Genomic DNA, 17,279 nt, shown 5'->3' on the forward strand with positions numbered 1-17,279 from the left:
GTCTCCTTGGGGCCAATGGTGGGAAATTTTCAATCATTTGGACACCTCCTATTTGGGTAACTAAAGTCGTCATGAGACAAATTAAGTATTATGTGCCACAGGCCAAGTTTTTAGTCTCTACTTGTCAGCTACGTCAACCTGACCTAGGATTGCTGCCTGTCTGGTTATTTGAATTTGAAAATTCAGACAGGACTCAGAAAAAAATGACGCTGTGTTCAGACAATCATCCCCATCTGGACTTATCATATTGAAAAGGCAGCAACTTTAACCAGGCCCTAGCTGCGGCCAGGGGGGACATTTTGTAACGCTCTCTGTAACGTTGCTGCACATGCACGAGTGCTCTTTTAAAGTTGCTAAATGCTGACTGTTTGCACATAATTTGCCAGAGAACCTGTAAAACCCAGGGGTAAAAGGTAAATTCCAACAAAATTGGGGGAGTTGAGAGTTATGCTTTTTAGGGTGAAGACACACTGAGCTACTAGTAGCAGCTTCTTTTTTGCACTACTAAACCCGAAAATCCCCTGCCATAGACAATACTGAGAATTGCCTCTGCTAAAACACACGTAGAGACAGTTATCAGTAAATGATCAGCACTGTCTATTTTAGTAGCCACGACAAGTAGCTGCTACTAGTAGCTCTGTGTGTCTTCACCCATATGAGGAGGGTTTATAACGTGGAGCCTGTGGGACTTCAAAATCTTCATTTTTGCATCTGGATTCAGAATGCAATGTAATGTAAATGTATAGAATTTTTACATTTTCCTTGTGCTTCTATATGGAAATAAGGGTTTGAAGCAATATCATGATAATGCAATATTTATAATTTTGAGATTCTACTCTCAAATATTATATTCAAATTCATACTTTAAAACTAAGTTTGGTTACTACAGTTAGAGTTATTACTACATACCAGGCTACTAGAAAGGAAATTGTGAAGGTAATTGCATTATTAATTGCTTTACTTCCACTTTCACCCCTAGGATCTCAGTAGTGTCAGTTTATACGCGTTTTGCACGTTTTCAATGCGTGATTAGTATACGGGTATAAATATACGTGTACATAACAAATTTCTTAACCAACAATTTTAAATTATATTATATCATATTTTATCATATGTTGACCAATACTGAATGTATAAGTTTTCAACGGCTGTTATTATTTGTACTGCAGATTATTTTTCTGCATAATGTAAATATTAATGTTTGAAAATATTTTAATGCCTTTATTTGGCTATAATGTTTAAAAAATCCCAATAAAAATGATTGAAACTACTTCCACTTTCGTCTTATTTACTTTTTGAGCTTATGTGCAACTTTTTTCTAGAATATAAATATCCTCCCCTTCAACACAATCCAATAACACAAATGGCATTTGAATACATAGTTCATAGTAATGCCTCACGAATTCTGCAAATCCAGTGCTGCGGCATAGCCTTCACGCATGCCCATTAGAGTCATTCAGTTTCCTTTCAACTGCGCATGCTCCGGGCCTACCTCGCTTGCTCGACTTCCTGGGTTCGGAACGCGTTTTTGATTGGCTTTTCGATCCTGACCATAGAGAGCAGTGGCTAGAGCGCCCGCCGAGTCAGCCATTGAACGTTACCGTAGAGTACGCACAAGTAGGAGATATACGTTCGTGCTGCCCTCTGCTTCGGGTCGGAGCCCGGGAGGTGAGATTGATCAGAAAGCCGGCTAAGGGGAGTTTTGTTTTTTAAATGCATCTGCTACGAACAGTACCCGGCAAGCGTCTCTCAAACCGTTTCCAGCCAATGTGCTGGAGACCTGCAGGATGGACATTTAAGATTTATTTCTAATATACGCTAGCCATCGGTAGCCTGTAGGCAACATCCTTATAAACCGCGTTTAATAATGTCATTACTTATAATCTGTGCTTAGTTCTTTAATTTGTGGAATGACTTACTGAAACTTGTGTCTTAGTCAGAATAGTTTATACTAGGTTGTAAGATATAAGGATATTAGGAGTCACAGTAAAGTTCCATAGACATATAAAGGAGCAATTGGCATATAACTCCTCCTTGGCTTCTAATATACTTATATTTTGCAACAGTAGGTGCATCATTTCCTATATTGTTAACAGGGAAATCTTACCACAAGGGAAGGGGGGTAGATAAATGTACAATGAATTTAAGAAATACTGTATTATTAAATGACAAAGCCAATGTTAATATATGTTTAATATATAGTGTGAAGGAAAAAAATGGCTCTTGTGTACTGTTACATGGGAGCCATACATATCCTGTAAATGATATCCTTATAAATGCTGCTTGGCAATTTAATTTCTGCCACATGGTTGCCAAAACTTGTGTCTTATAATTAAATACTTCTGTTGTAAAAAAGAAGGATATTAGAGGTCATCCCAGAGTAAAATGGCCTGTATAAAAGGACTTGGCCTTCGACCTCATGCTTTAATATAATTACATTTCTCAGTGACTTATAATATCCTTATATTTTACAATAGGGGGTACAATATTCATTATACACCATCTTCTGCAGTGAGATTATACATCATTCCCTGCCCCAGGGTACTTTCACATTCACATACAACGGTTTTCATTAGGGGCCAATTAACCTGCCTGTAGTTTTATTGCGGTGTGGAAGGAAACCACTGTAAGCATAAGGCAGTGCTGTGTCCATAAATGAACCAAGGACCTCAGGGCTGCAAGACAAAAGTGCTAACCACTGCAACAAAAATGTCCCAAGTTGTGTATTAGAACCAAAGGTAAGGTAAAAGTCAGTGGGGACCAATTAGCTAGTCACACCCAGTGAATACAATAGGTTACTTTTTACACCAGTCCGGCATTTCTCTATTGTAAAAAATGTTCTGGACTGCAGCCCCCCTACAACCAAGTTTTGAGCTTCTTAGTGAATTGTAGTAATCTGCGATCTAAACGACTGAGGCTTTTTTCTGTTGCTGATCTAAAGGGGTTAAACAAGGATGTCCTAATTGTGGCTGATCAGCCAAATTACTACTTAAAAGATGCTGGAGTTCTGCTTTGGCCAACTGACTGATTAAACTAAATATTTTATTGCATTAACTCCACACACCCTAACCATTGTGAAGTTGAAAAATGGACCAAATGGGATGAATAATCTATGTGCCCAGGCAGCTAACTCACCTGATGGATATGTAATATACTTATAGTGGTGTAGCAGTTTCATGAACTGTATTACTATAAATACTGCCAGGTGTTAGAATACTAATATACAAGGCAAGGCAAATGGTGGCAGGAGAACATTTCCCTGTATTCACCATCCGCAAGGCTAACAGGGTAGTGTTTCCCAGTGTTGCCTTTCCCTTACCTATAATTGTTTAATATGTCTTTTGATTGCAAATTCTTAATATGTTTGGGTTTCTGCAAGTTAACCTTAAAGTATATATTTTAAAATTTTTAGGTAAGAGACATCACCTCTGTCTGGGGAAAACACTGCTTGATTTTCTGTCTGTACCACACATCTCACTGGCCACCTTTCTGAATTCAAGATGCCTGCAGCAGTGGTAGATAATAGCCAAGTGATATGTGAGGTGTGGGCTGTCAACTTGGAGGAGGAGATGCATAAAATTAGAGAGCTTGTTCGCACTTATGGCTACATAGCAATGGTAAGTCTACATTAAACTGACACTTTGTCTGCGTGGGTATATTATTATATTACCCCCTTATCCCAGTTGCAATTGAGATGTATAGGGTTTTGGCTTTTGACAGGCCTATTGGGATTCATCAGGATTGCTGGTTGACTCTGACTAAAGGTGCCCATACACGTGAAGATTTGCTCGCTTGGCGATGTCGCCAAGCAAGCGGATCTTCACCTGATATCCCCACCTACGGGGGGGGAGATATCGGGGAACATGTAGGCTAATTTGATCCCTGGGGCCAAATGATTGAATTATAATGGCGGTCCCCGGTCCGACTAAATCTTTTAACCTGCCCGACCGTTGTTTCTGCCCCTACATGGCCTACAGTCGGGCCGTGTATGTGGACCTTCACTCTTTTTTGTGCACAAGTAGTGTCTGTGATCATAAGCCTTAAGTCTGTTTTAAGTATAAGTAGGGCTTGTGTCAAAAATGCATTGTGCACATTCCTTTAATACAAAAATATAATCAAGAGAGTTATAGAGATATAAAGGAAAATAACAACATATGTATAATTTAACCCCACCCTATCCCACAATGCTGCCTATGTAATATGCTAAGAGAAGGAGTTTGTTCTCTATACAGGAGTTTAACTGGTACAGGTGGTAACTACCCCTTTCCACAGCTGCTCTGAAGATCTTAGTAGGTAGGATCGAGTGTAAAGGTCAATGTGCCACAATGTATTTAGAGCCCTATTTATTGGATTTATATTGAACTTGGGTACATTTGTAAGCTTATTCATTGTATAAACTCACTGTTTGTACTATTGTACAGTGCTGCCAAATAAGTTTGCAGTTTACAGATGTGTTAATATTAAATGTAGCACTAATGTCCCACAGAGAGATTAGCCGCCCGTGATAAATCTCTGTTTCCGCAGGCGACTAATCTCTCCAAAATGCCCTTTTTACCGGCAACAAAAGGAATTGCCGGTGGAAAGGCCTACACATAGCTGCGGCCCTCCAGAATGATATTAGACCTTGCCCTACAATAGTAACAGAGTAACTTAGGTTAAAAAAGTACATTCATTTAGCTCAACCTTTTATTTATATATAAAATCTGCCTAACTGCTAGTTGTAAAAAGGCAAAAAAAAAACCATACTGAAGCCTTTCCAATATGCCCAGAGGGGAAAAATTCTTTTCTGACTCCAAGATGGAGACCAGTTCATGGATCAACTTTGACTAAAACCTGTATTCTCTCACTTGCTAAAAAGTCATCCATCCCCTTCTTTAAGCTGTCTAATGTATCAGCCATGTAACCACTTCAAGGAGAGAATTCCACAAACTTCACAACTTTTACTTTAAAACCCCTTTTCAATATTAAAATGGCACCTCCTTTATTCTAATCTGAATGAATGCCCTTGTGTCTGCTAAAAGGACTTCCTGGTAAATAATCATTAGAGAGTTTATTATATGGGACCTGGGGTTTTCCAAATATGGGATCTTTCCATGGTTTGGATCTCTATACCTTAAGTCTACTAAAAATATTAAATCAACTCAATAGGATTGAGAATGAATTAAATCTTGGGATCAAATACAAGGTACTGTTTTATTATTGCAAAGAAAAATGAAATAGTTTTGATATATTAGAATTTTTTGATTAATATGGAGTCTATGGGAGATGGCCTTCCCATCATTTAAAGCTTTCTGTATATTTAGTTTCCAGATAATGGAACCCATACCTGTACATAGTTATCATATCCCCCTCTTATCCAGTATAAACAATTTCAACTTGGTTAGGCTTTCATCATAACTGAGACTTCCCATACTTGTTACCAGCTTAGTTGACCTACTTTGGACTTTCTCTAGGTCCTTTATGGATTTGCCTAGTGCAGTCCCATTAAGGGTATAAGTGGCTGCATATTTTTACATCCCAGATGCATGACCTTACATTTATCCACATTCAGCCGCCCAGATTGTCAGTTTGTCAACATCTTGCTGCAAGGATGCCACGCCCTGGATGGAATGAATTGGGCTGCATAGTTTTCTCATCTGCAAACACTGAAACAGTACAAAACCCCCCTTTAACAAATTTATGAACAAATTATATAAAAATTTCATTAAAAAAATACCGTCTTGTCCAGATCTGCACCTATTCAGCTATACTGGGATTTGTATATCTGACAGCTTTAGAATTAATATAGGGACAAGGCTAAATGCAGGGAGGATAACATTTTCAAACAGCAGTAAAAGCCTTATCTTAATATCTACAATAGACCAACAAAGTCAGGGGTATTTGTTTACAGTGACTCATTTAATTAATTTTATAAGCCTACTGTTAAATTCAGTGTTCATATTTTTATTTTTACATGTGTTTTCTTAGGACACAGAGTTTCCTGGAGTTGTGGTGCGGCCCATCGGTGAATTCCGGAGCACAATAGATTATCAGTACCAACTATTGCGCTGTAATGTTGACCTTCTGAAAATCATTCAGCTTGGGCTTACTTTTATGAATGAAAAGGGGGAGTATCCACCTGGGATCAACACATGGCAATTCAACTTCAAGTTTAACCTCACGTATGTTTGTCCTTTTCCATGCTTTAACAACTGTGGGTCATTGTCTGCTAAGAACTTTGCTATTATGGTGCTATACACCCATTTCCTATGTATTGCAAGTAAATTGTTGTTGTAAGGGTTGCCACCTGCCCTGTATGATTTATACTTAATGCCAATGTTATAAATAGGATAAAAGGCAACATATATAAAGGCTGGTATCTATTTTAACAAATATGGCAACCCCAGCTATTAACCGCTGTTAATAATAACATATATACACCTTTATAACTTTCATTCCACTATCACTTTGGCCCTGTTCCTTGGAATAACACCAAAATGTATTAGATTTGTCTTTAAAAGTCAAGTAATAATTTAGTTCCCATTCAGTGATTTGTGAAGACACAGTAGTAGCAGCTACTTGTCATGGCTACTAAATGCTAGGTAATACCCTGCCATAGACAATACTGAGAATTGCCTCTGGTAAAACACATGTAAAGACAATTATTGGTAAATGATCAGCATTGTCTATTTCCGTAGCCCTGAAAAGTAGCTGCTACTAGTAGCTCCATATGTCTTCACTGTAAAGGTGTCCATACATGGACAAATTCAAGCTGCTGATTCGGGTCCTTCAGACTGATTCAACAGATTATCTGTCCATGTATGGAGTCCTCCAAGAGGCCTCCCCAATTGATGTCTGGCTGAAAATTGGGCCAAGCCTTGCTGTTTAGCTTTGGGATTCATTGAATTGCTCTTTTTTGTTTTTTTGTTTTGTTTTTTTAACTGATAAAACATGGGTTTAGAAAAACATTTTCTTTTACCCAAGCGCTTTTAAATGCAAAATTGTGTAAATGTATTGCTTGTCAAGGCTGAGCAGACACTTTACATTACTATGATATTTTGGGTATTAGAGGTATTTTAGGTGGCTGCCTTGTTAGGGTCATACTACTGCACCCACCCTTATGAATACAGATAGATATAAGACTCCTTTGCAGGCTAATCACTGAAGTGATTTCAGTCCAAAAAGGATATAATGCAGAAAATTTGCTGTAAATGAAAAAAGTAACATTTTGTGTATGGCTTCTGTTACAGTGAGGATATGTATTCTCAGGATTCTATTGACTTGTTGGCGAATTCTGGGCTTCAGTTCCAAAAGCACGAAGAGGAAGGCATAGACACCCTAACCTTTGCAGAGCTGCTCATGACATCCGGTGTGGTCTTATGTGACAATGTGAAATGGCTTTCATTTCACAGGTAGGGTTCAGCATTTCTGATACCTTTTATCTGAAAAGGACTTTGCTCTCCGTTGAAAACTAAAAACAACATCATTATAATTTTTAAAGGGTTTATTAAAAGACTTCATTCAAATGGGCTTATGCGGTTAAGGTATAGTTAATCAGCAGCTGCTATTAAACCCATGCATAATTAAATTGTCCTTATCTGTAAACCTGAGACACTGGCAGGGGTGAAGGGGACATAGTAATGGTAAAAAAAACCTGTAATCCTTTAGTCCTATATTCAAAAAAAAAAAAAAAATGTATTCTGTTTATTATCATTTTTAACACAAGCCTTACTTCATTTGCTCATGTTGAACATATTGTTTCTTTAAAGGCATGTTGTGGTTTTTCCTACAAACACATCCAGTTTTTTACAGGTACAAACAGTGATTCTTAACTTTTATTTCCTTGGTAATTAATAGCTACTTGGGTGCTGACTGCTGTGTCTTTCAGCCATGGATACAGGAATCCCAGTACTTTATTGTTTGCTTATACTTGATAATAAAAAGCAGAGCCACCATCTCTGGCCATTCGAAGTCCTTTTCCCAGCTCTTGAGTGACTTGGTCCATGCACAGTTTAAGCCTGTGCTCCTGGCAGAAAGCAGGGAAAAGTACAGTGGATATAAAAATCTACACACCCCTGGTAAAATGTCAGGTTCCTGTGCTGTACAAAAATGAGACAAAGATAAATCATTTCAGAACTTATTCCACCTTTAATGTGACCTATAAACTGTACCACTCAATTGAAAAACAAACTGAAATCTTTTAGGTGGAGGGAAGAAAACCAAAAAAACTAAAATAATGTGGTTGCACAAGTGTGCACACCCTTAAACTAATACTTTGTTGAAGCACCTTTTGATTTTATTACAGCACTCAGCCTTTTTGGGTATGAGTCTATCAGCATGGCACATTTTTACTTTGCAAGATTTGCCCACTTTTCTTTGCAGAAACACTCCAAATCTGTCAGATTGCGAGGGCATCTCCTGGGCACAGCCCTCTTCAGATCATTCCACAGATTTTCAATCGGATTCAAGTCTGGGCTCTGGTTGGGCCATTCCAAAACTTTAATCTTCTTCCAATGAAGTCATTCCTTTGTTGATTTGGATGTATGCTTTGGGTCGTTTCTAGCAGAAGCCTGAAGGTTTTGTGCCAATATTGACTGGTATTTGGAACTGTTCATAAATCCCTCTATCTTAACTAAGGCCCCAGTTCCAGCTGAAGAAAAACAGCCCCAAAGCATGATGCTGCCACCACCATGCTTCACTAAGGGGCTGATTTACTAATCCACGAATCCGAATGAGAAAAATTCAGATTGGAAAACGAACATTTTGCGACTTTTTTGTATTGTTTGTGATTTTTTTCATCGTCGTTATGACTTCTTCGTAAATTGTCGCAACTTTTTCGTAACCGTTACGACTTGCGCGAATTGTCGCGGCTTTTTTCATAGCCATTACAAATTTTGTGGATTGTCGCGACTTTTTCTTAGCCATGATGACTTTCGGGAATTGTCGCGACTTTTTCATAGCCATTATGACTTTCATGAATCGTTGCGACTTTTGCATAGCCATTATGACTTTCGTGAATTGTCGCGACTTTTGCATATCCATTACGACTTTCTCGAATTGTCGTATTGAACACTCGAAAAATTCGCGACAATTCGCGAAAAAGTCGCAAAATACAGATCATTACGAAAAAACGCATTCGGACGCTTTTTGGACGTTCGTGGATTAGTAAATGTGCCCCTAAGGGTATGGTGTTCTTTTGGTGATGTGCAGTATTGTTTTTGTGCCAAACATATTTTTTGGAATTATGGCCAAAAAGTTCAACCTTGGTTTCATCAGACCATAACACCTTTTCCCACATGCTTTTGGGAGACTTCAGATGTGTTTTTGCAAAATGTAGCCTGGCTTGGATGTTTTTCTTCATAAGAAAAGGCTTTCGTCTTGCCACTCTACCCCTTAGCCCAGACATATGAAGAATACGAGAGATTGTTGTCACATGTACCACACAGCCAGTACTTGCCAGATATTCCTGCAGCTCCTTTAATGTTGCTGTAGGCCTCTTGGTAGCCTCCCTGACCAGTTTTCTTCTCGTCTTTTCATCAATTTTGGAGGGACGTCCAGTTCTTGGTAATGTCACTGTTGTGCCATATTTTCTCCACTTGATGATGACTGTCTTCACTGTGTTCCATGGTATATCTAATGCCTTGGAAATTCTTTTGTACCCTTCTCCTGACTGATATCTTTTAACAATGCTCTCTGATGCTTTGGAAGCTCTCTGTGGACCATGGCTTTTGCTGTGGGATGCGACTAAAAAAATGTCAGGAAAGACCAACTAGAGCAGCTGAACTGTATTTGGGGTTAATCAGAGACATTTAAATGATGGCAGGTGTATGCTGACTCCTATTTAACATGATTTTGAATGTGATTGCTTAATTCTGAACACAGCTACATCCCCAGTAAGAAGAGGGTGTGCACACTTATGCAACCACATTTTTTTAGTTTTTTTGGTTTTCTTCCCTCCACCTAAAAGATTTCAGTTTGTTTTTTAATTAAGTGGTACAGGTGGAAAAAGTTCTAAAATGATTTTTGTCTCATTTTTATACAGCACAGGAATCTGACATTTTACCAGGGGTGTGTAGACTGTTGATATCCACTGTATGTTGAGTGGCCTGATATGGGGCCTGCTAACCCAGCTGTGCTATTTTGGATTTTATTAGTAGCCAAAGTATTAGGGGAGTGTATATGTTGTGTTGCTAGATGGGGAAGGGAAGCCTCTGCAGGGGGCCTAAGCTAAATAAATGGATTTTGTTCTCTTTTTAATGAATATGCATTTTGTTAAGGATGTGCTTATATTTTGAATAAACAATATCATCTAATCTTATTGGCTTTTGGTATATACTGCAGATAAGTCTAAAGCAACTGAACTATAGAGTAATGTCCCATGGGAAGATTAGTCACCCACAATAGATCACTGCTACCTCGAGCAACTAATCTCTCCAGAATGCCTTTTCACCGGCAAAGGAAATCGCCGGTGGAAAGGCCTATGGATTAGCTTCAGTTTTCCAAATCTTTGCGCGACTTCGGAAAATTAAAGCAATGTGTAGGCCTTTCCACCAGTGATTCCTTTATCGATGGAAAAGCATTTCAGAGAGATAACTCGTCCGCGGTAGCAGAGATCTGTTGTGGACGACTAATCTCCTCCAAATGCCTTCCTACTTGGAAACAAATGACTTACAAGGAAATTTCAGGTGCCTGTCGCAACCCAAAGCGACCCATGTTTTCCCACTGTGGATTTACATTATCGCCGGTTGGAAGGCATTTTGGGGCAGATTAGTCTCCTGCGATAGAAGAGATTAGTCGCAGACGACTAAACTCGTATGTCAGGACCCTTAAGCCAAGTGGTTCAACTTGGTAGGAAATTCTCCAGCATTTTAAACCCTTGGGGCAATGACACACGGGTGAAGTTTTGTTGCCCGCGTTAAGAAGTCACTAGTGCAGGCAACAAATCTCCCGAAAAATGTTTTGCCCTACACTGTCCGAATCACTGTGTTAAACTTAAGGGCTCTGGCACACGGGGAGATTAGTCGCCCGCGACAAATATCTGTTCTTGTGGGCGACTAATCTCCCCGAAATGCCATCCCATTCTCTACCACTACAGTGTTGGACTGGGCATCTGGGCCTCCCATTTACCCACATACTTGATCAAGGGCCAGTCACAGTAATTAAAGCTATCAATGATGTTTCATTTTAGTGAATTTAGGTACCAAAGCCATTATATTTTAAACATGAATTACATTTAATCAACTTGTAATTCATTAATTGACTAAAAATTAATTTGTATGTTTAATTAAGTAATGTTTCATTCAGTGAGCATTTCATTTATTTAATTAACTTTTAATTTGTAATTGTATGTACCCCAGCCCCAATGAATTAATTCATAGCTCAACCAGGGGTAGAGAGAGGGGCAATGTCCAGTGCAGAAGTGGAAATGGGGTTAGATGGTGCAACTGGAGATGATGAAGTGGCAGCCACAGTCAGGAATACAGAGGAATGAATGACTGGAGGGAGATGGGGGAGAGTATAGAGAGGAGGGGAAAGTTCAGTTCAGTAAAATAACAAAAGAAGTGGTGAAGCAAACCAAAGGGACAAAAGGACATGAAAGGACACATAAAATGGTGTTGGGCACTCACAATTATACAGTCTCACTTTATACACATTTTAAACTACCCTAATCCCCTGCCCAAAGCAGCAGCAGTGAGATGATGATCACAATTATCCACTTGTACAGACTATGGTTCAGACTGTAGTTCAGAAGGCCTAGCGGCAACAGCCCAACCATTTAAGCAACACAGTGACAGTCCTGGTCGGCAGCCGCTCCCTCCCTTAAGCGCCTCTGTCACCCATGTGAAGGACGCCAGTGACATCCTCGCTGGCACCTAGCTCCTTTGCACATATGAATGCATAATTTGCAGCAGCAGAGGGGCCAGTGTCCACAGGGACTAGACCTACCAGGATTTTTCCTGGTGGGCAAGTCCGAGCTATTTCCACTTGGTGTAGCTGATTTAGACTTATATCCGCTTGCTATTGCATATCATGACCTGTATGAATGACAACCATCATAGACATACTAACTGGCGTTTGTTTTCCCTGGCAGTGGTTATGACTTTGGCTATATGGTAAAGCTTCTAACGGATTCCCGTCTGCCTGAGGAGGAACATGAGTTTTTTCATATCTTAAATCTCTTCTTCCCATCTATCTACGATGTCAAGTATCTGATGAAGAGCTGTAAAAACCTGAAGGTAAGTTTAAAGTTGGCATACAATTTCTACATTTTCCAATGTATTGTGCAACCAGCTAACTAGTTGGTTTGTACATCTCTTGGTAAGGCAGCTAGGGGTGATTTGCTACAGTAGAGACAATGCTAGATTTTTGGCCATGCTAACATAGGTAATTATTAACAGTGCAGCTAAGCATTCCATCTAAAAACTCTTTTTGAATAATTAAAGAAAATGTCATTTTAAGCAACTTTTTAAAGGAATACTGTCAGGGGAAAACGGGTTTTGAAGTCACACTTTTCTGCTGCACTGCAAGTTGGAGTTATATCACCCCCCCTTCCTTTCCCTCCAGCCAATCAGCAGAACAATGGGAAGAGACCAAGATAGCAGCCCCCAGTAGATATCAGAATAGCACTCAATAGTAAGAAATCCAAGTCCGGCTTGGGACTCCTCCAGTTATATGGGAGTAGGAGCCATCACTACACATTACCTGAAAGCAGTTCTAATGGCTCCTTCTGAAAACTCAAACTCGGGCACAATGCACTGAGATGGCGCCTACACACCAATATTACAGCTAAAAATACATTTGTTGGCTCAAGAATAAATACCGTTTAGAAGAATAATTCCATTTTAAAAAATGGTTGAATTATTTGCTATATACAGTGTAATTTAGAAACCAAAAGTACATCATAAAAATCATGACTAGTCAAGGGTTTTGCACTGATTTGGGTGGCCCACTTTGCTTAGGGAATGCAGTATGATGGGGCAGGTTTCTTCTGTACTGAAGAGACAAAAACTTAAAAGGAACAAATATCAACCCCTCACTTTGTTCATCTGAAGAAACCACAATGCGATATACATTAAAATGCGCCCATAGCTCAGCACGTGAAATAGGACTCCTTGTATATTATACAGCATTAAGGTAGTCTTTGGAATAGCCAGTATTACCTGAAAGAGTTAATATTTGGTCATTGCTTTTAAGATTAATGTTGTTAATAGTCTCTGCATGTATTTTTAAGGGAGGGCTTCAGGAGGTAGCTGACCAGTTGGACCTGCAAAGGATTGGTAGGCAACACCAAGCAGGCTCGGACTCTCTGCTGACAGGCATGGCATTCTTCCGGATGAAGGAGGTTAGTCTGTGGGTTATATGCATGAAACATGCACTTTACTGACTCTTTAATTTAGTACCCTAAAGGTCTATTTTCTTGTTTATGGATGTTTCCTTGGTGTAACACCTTCCACTTTTACAATATTTCTTACCTTCATTTATAACACTGTATATCAACCAGCAGATGTCTTGTCGTATATGTTTCAGAAGGAGCTGTCAAGTCTAGATAATACTTTAGCAATTGAGAGCAACTTGATAGCACCCCTAGTACTAATATTCACTGTAGTATGTTTAAAAACATGAAAAAACATAACATGACTGAGAGTGTATAGGGTATATTTGCAGTACAGGTATGGGATCCCTTATCCGGAAACCTGTTATCCAGAAAGTTCTGAATTACAGAAAGGCCATCTCCCATAGACTCCATTATAAGAAAATAATTCTAATTTTTAAAAATTATTTCCCTTTTCTCTGTAATAATAAAACAGTACCTTTACTAACTAAGATATAATTAATCCTTATTGGAGGCAAAACAATCCTATTGGGTTTAAATGATGTTTAAATGATTTTTTAGTATACCTAAGGCATGTTACGGAAAAGATCCCTTATCCGGAAACCCCCGGGTCCTGAGCATTCTGCATAACAGGGCTTATACCTGTAATTCATTGTATATACAGATATGGGACCTGTTATCCAAAATGCTTATGACCTGGGGTTTTCCAGATAAGTGGTCCTTAAAAAACATTGGTTACTACTACTGGGCAAACATAATAGTAATAACAATGGGCAAACATAATAGTAATAACAATTTGCACTGGTGGCCTCCTATTTAAAGTAGATAACTTGGCATGACTACATTAAACAATATTCTGTTGTATCTTGTGCTGTTCCATGACAGACCTGACACCTTAAATATCTGCCATGCAAGTTGCAGAGTAGGCAGCCTGTAAGGGATAAGGGCAGAGATCTTCAGACTCTTTTGGTCTGAGCTTCCCTTTGAGATACTACATTTGGCCATATCCCTTTTTGCCTTATAACCATCTAACAGATATATGGAAACTTTTCAGCGATTCAGTCCTAATGACCACAAAATGAATAGAGACAGAGACTCGCTGCACTAGCCCATTATCAATATATATAGGCCATTAACACATTCTGTTCATTAAGTTACCAAGAAATTTGTCCATATGTTGCAGTATGCTTCAAGCTGACGAACTACGTCAGTCACCCCCGGTCAGGCCAGTCCTACACTCACTGATTCATTAAGAATTCTACTGCTTCAATATACATGTAACAAAGGAACTAAGTTTTACCTGCAACTTGCTTCATGGTTAAAACTCAAAGCAAAGCAAGTTGTCCAATTCCAGGCAGTGTCATTCTGTGGCTACTACAGCAAATAAAGTGCTGTCTTGTATAAAAAAGGGCATTGACTCAAGGGATGAGGACATATTTTTGCCGCTTTATAGGTCCCTGGTAAGGCCTCACCTTGAGTATGCAGTGCAGTTTTGGGCTCCAGTCCTTAAGAAGGATATTAATGAGCTGGAGAGAGTGCAGAGACGTGCAACTAAACTGGTAAAGGGGATGGAAGATTTAAGCTATGAGGTTAGACTGTCGAGGTTGGGGTTGTTTTCTCTGGAAAAGAGGTGCTTGCGAGGGGACATGATTACTCTGTACAAGTACATTAGAGGGGATTATAGGCAGTTGGGGGATGTTCTTTTTTCCCATAAAAACAATCAGCGCACCAGAGGTCACCCCTATAGATTAGAGGAACGGAGCTTCCATTTGAAGCAGCGTAGGTGGTTTTTCACGGTGAGGGCAGTGAGGCTGTGGAATGCCCTTCCTAGTGATGTGGTAATGGCAGACTCTGTTAATGCCTTTAAGAGGGGCCTGGATGAGTTCTTGAACAAGCAGAATATCCAAGGCTATTGTGATACTAATATCTACAGTTAGTATTACTGGTTGTATATATATAGTTTATGTATGTGAGTGTATAGATTGGTTAGTATAGGTTGTGTGCTGGGTTTACTCAGATGGGTTGAACTTGATGGACAATGTTCTTTTTTCAACCCTATGTAACTATGTAATCCCAAACTTCACCTATATTTACCTTTGAGCTGGGCTTCCTGGAGTATCTGTAATTGCAAAATGTCATTCTTCTGTAAAGTACTAGGAACCTGGATTAGCTTGAGGGGTACAGATATATTAGGCACCCCCCATTGAATCCAGTAGCAAAGTGTTTGCCCTAGTTTGGCAGCATTGTGTTTTATTACCCCATGGCCTGTGCATTTTTGCTTAGGCTTTTCTTTTGTTTATAAGGACTTTTTTTTTAGTCTTGTTTTCTTTTTGTATCTTTTGTAGCTGTTCTTTGAGGACCACATTGATGATGCCAAATATTGCGGTCGCCTCTACGGACTGGGTACAGGGGTGGCTCCAAAGTCGAACGAGGAAGCAGAGGAGAAAATTAGCATCATGTCTCTTATCAACAATGGGCAGCAGTAAAGTGTTCCGTTACTTGCCTTCTGTCAGCACATCACATAACATAACAGCATCTATATGTTAAGCAATGGGATCTTATCCGTTCCTGTCATTCACTCAATGCCAGAACCGTTCAGTTACTCCCAATGCACCTTCCTCAGAATGACCAACAGCAGAATCATTGGCATTTTGAGTGACACTGTATATATTGTTCTGCTTAGTAATTTTCCTTACTTTCATAATTTTACTGCAAGATGTCATCCTCTTCCTAAAATAGCCCTGCCAAGCCACACGGGCACAGAAGAGAAAGTCTCACCAGTGACCAAGTACAGAGACGCCGAGGTTTTTTTTGTATCTGCCATTGTAAACTTTCCTTTGCTCAAATGCTGAGCAGTTCTCTCATGGGTACACTTGGCAATTCCCAAATCAGCACTAGGACTCCTAGAGTGCCTTGGGAAAGCCTAGGTTTTGCCCCCTTTGCTTTCAGTGCCACAGCATTAAGCACCTTTTAAGATTTTAATAAATTACAAAAAAATTATGAGAACCTGCTGAGCATCTCCCATCATTTCAGTTTAGCTTAACAAGCTGTGTCATACCGTCTTGGCCCTGCATGTTGATAGCCATAATGAATTTATTGGTATGGAGGAGGAGCTATACAGTAGAGTTGTCTATGGGAGTCTGTAAAAAAAGGCACTAAGTTTGCCCAGTAGCAGTAACCAATAGTGACCAATAAGATGTTTGCTTTTAAACAGGTGACCAGTAAATTCTCCCTGCTGATTGGTTTCTCTGGGTTACTGCACCTGGGCAAGCTTTGTGCCTTTTATTACATAACCCCCTAAGTGTTTCTGCAGATAGGCATAGGCCCACAAAGGTGCCTGCGATTAAAAAAAAAACAAAATTCTAAAACTAAACATGAAAATCTTGGCACTAACAAAGCCCAAAGTTCCTTCTGGTACATGAGTAAGGCACAAATTGATTCACTAACACTTTGCTGATACCAGGAATGCCCACTACTGCTCTGTTAAATAAAAATGTTCATGTAAGTCTTAAATGACGGAAAAACCTATTTTGATGTTAGAAAAAAAAAGAAAATCTGTTACTAGAACTGTATCATACAATTTTGAAAACCGTCAAGAATTGCAACTTATTTTACACTGGACATCTAAGGAAAACATGCAGATACCCACTTGTCCTTTTAAAAGCCCAAAACTGAGCTTTCTAGTATTTTTATCCCAGTTCTAATTAGATATTTTAAAATTGGCTTTAAAGCTATTGGAATTGCCTTCTCTGTGTTATCTGTAAAAAAAAAAAAAATGAACAGATGGAAAAAAGCTGAAAGCAGTGGAAAAGAAAAAAAGAATGTTTGACTTAAAAGTCTTGAGATTTTATCCAGCAAGTTTTGTAATCCATGTTCCATTGTTCTGAGCTGGAGTCTGAAATGTGTGTAAATATTATTTATGTTTTTAAATTTGTAAAATAAAGAAGTGTTTTTTTTTTTAAACAAA

General features: G+C 39.1%; 1 protein-coding gene across 2 annotated transcripts; it reads left to right on the forward strand.

Annotated features, from left to right (window-relative positions):
- Positions 1-1,584: 1,584 nt before the first annotated feature.
- Positions 1,585-17,279, forward strand: cnot8 (CCR4-NOT transcription complex subunit 8). Of its 2 annotated transcripts, none has more exon segments than NM_001016578.2 (7): positions 1,585-1,668; positions 3,413-3,617; positions 5,968-6,161; positions 7,230-7,391; positions 12,071-12,215; positions 13,211-13,321; positions 15,658-16,667. In NM_001016578.2, coding segments are annotated over 6 exon segments (870 nt in total). In that variant the 5' UTR covers positions 1,585-1,668; positions 3,413-3,500; the 3' UTR covers positions 15,799-16,667.

Source organism: Xenopus tropicalis, chromosome 3, assembly GCF_000004195.4.
Source record: "Xenopus tropicalis strain Nigerian chromosome 3, UCB_Xtro_10.0, whole genome shotgun sequence".
In the NCBI taxonomy this organism is placed as follows: Eukaryota; Metazoa; Chordata; class Amphibia; order Anura; family Pipidae; genus Xenopus; species Xenopus tropicalis.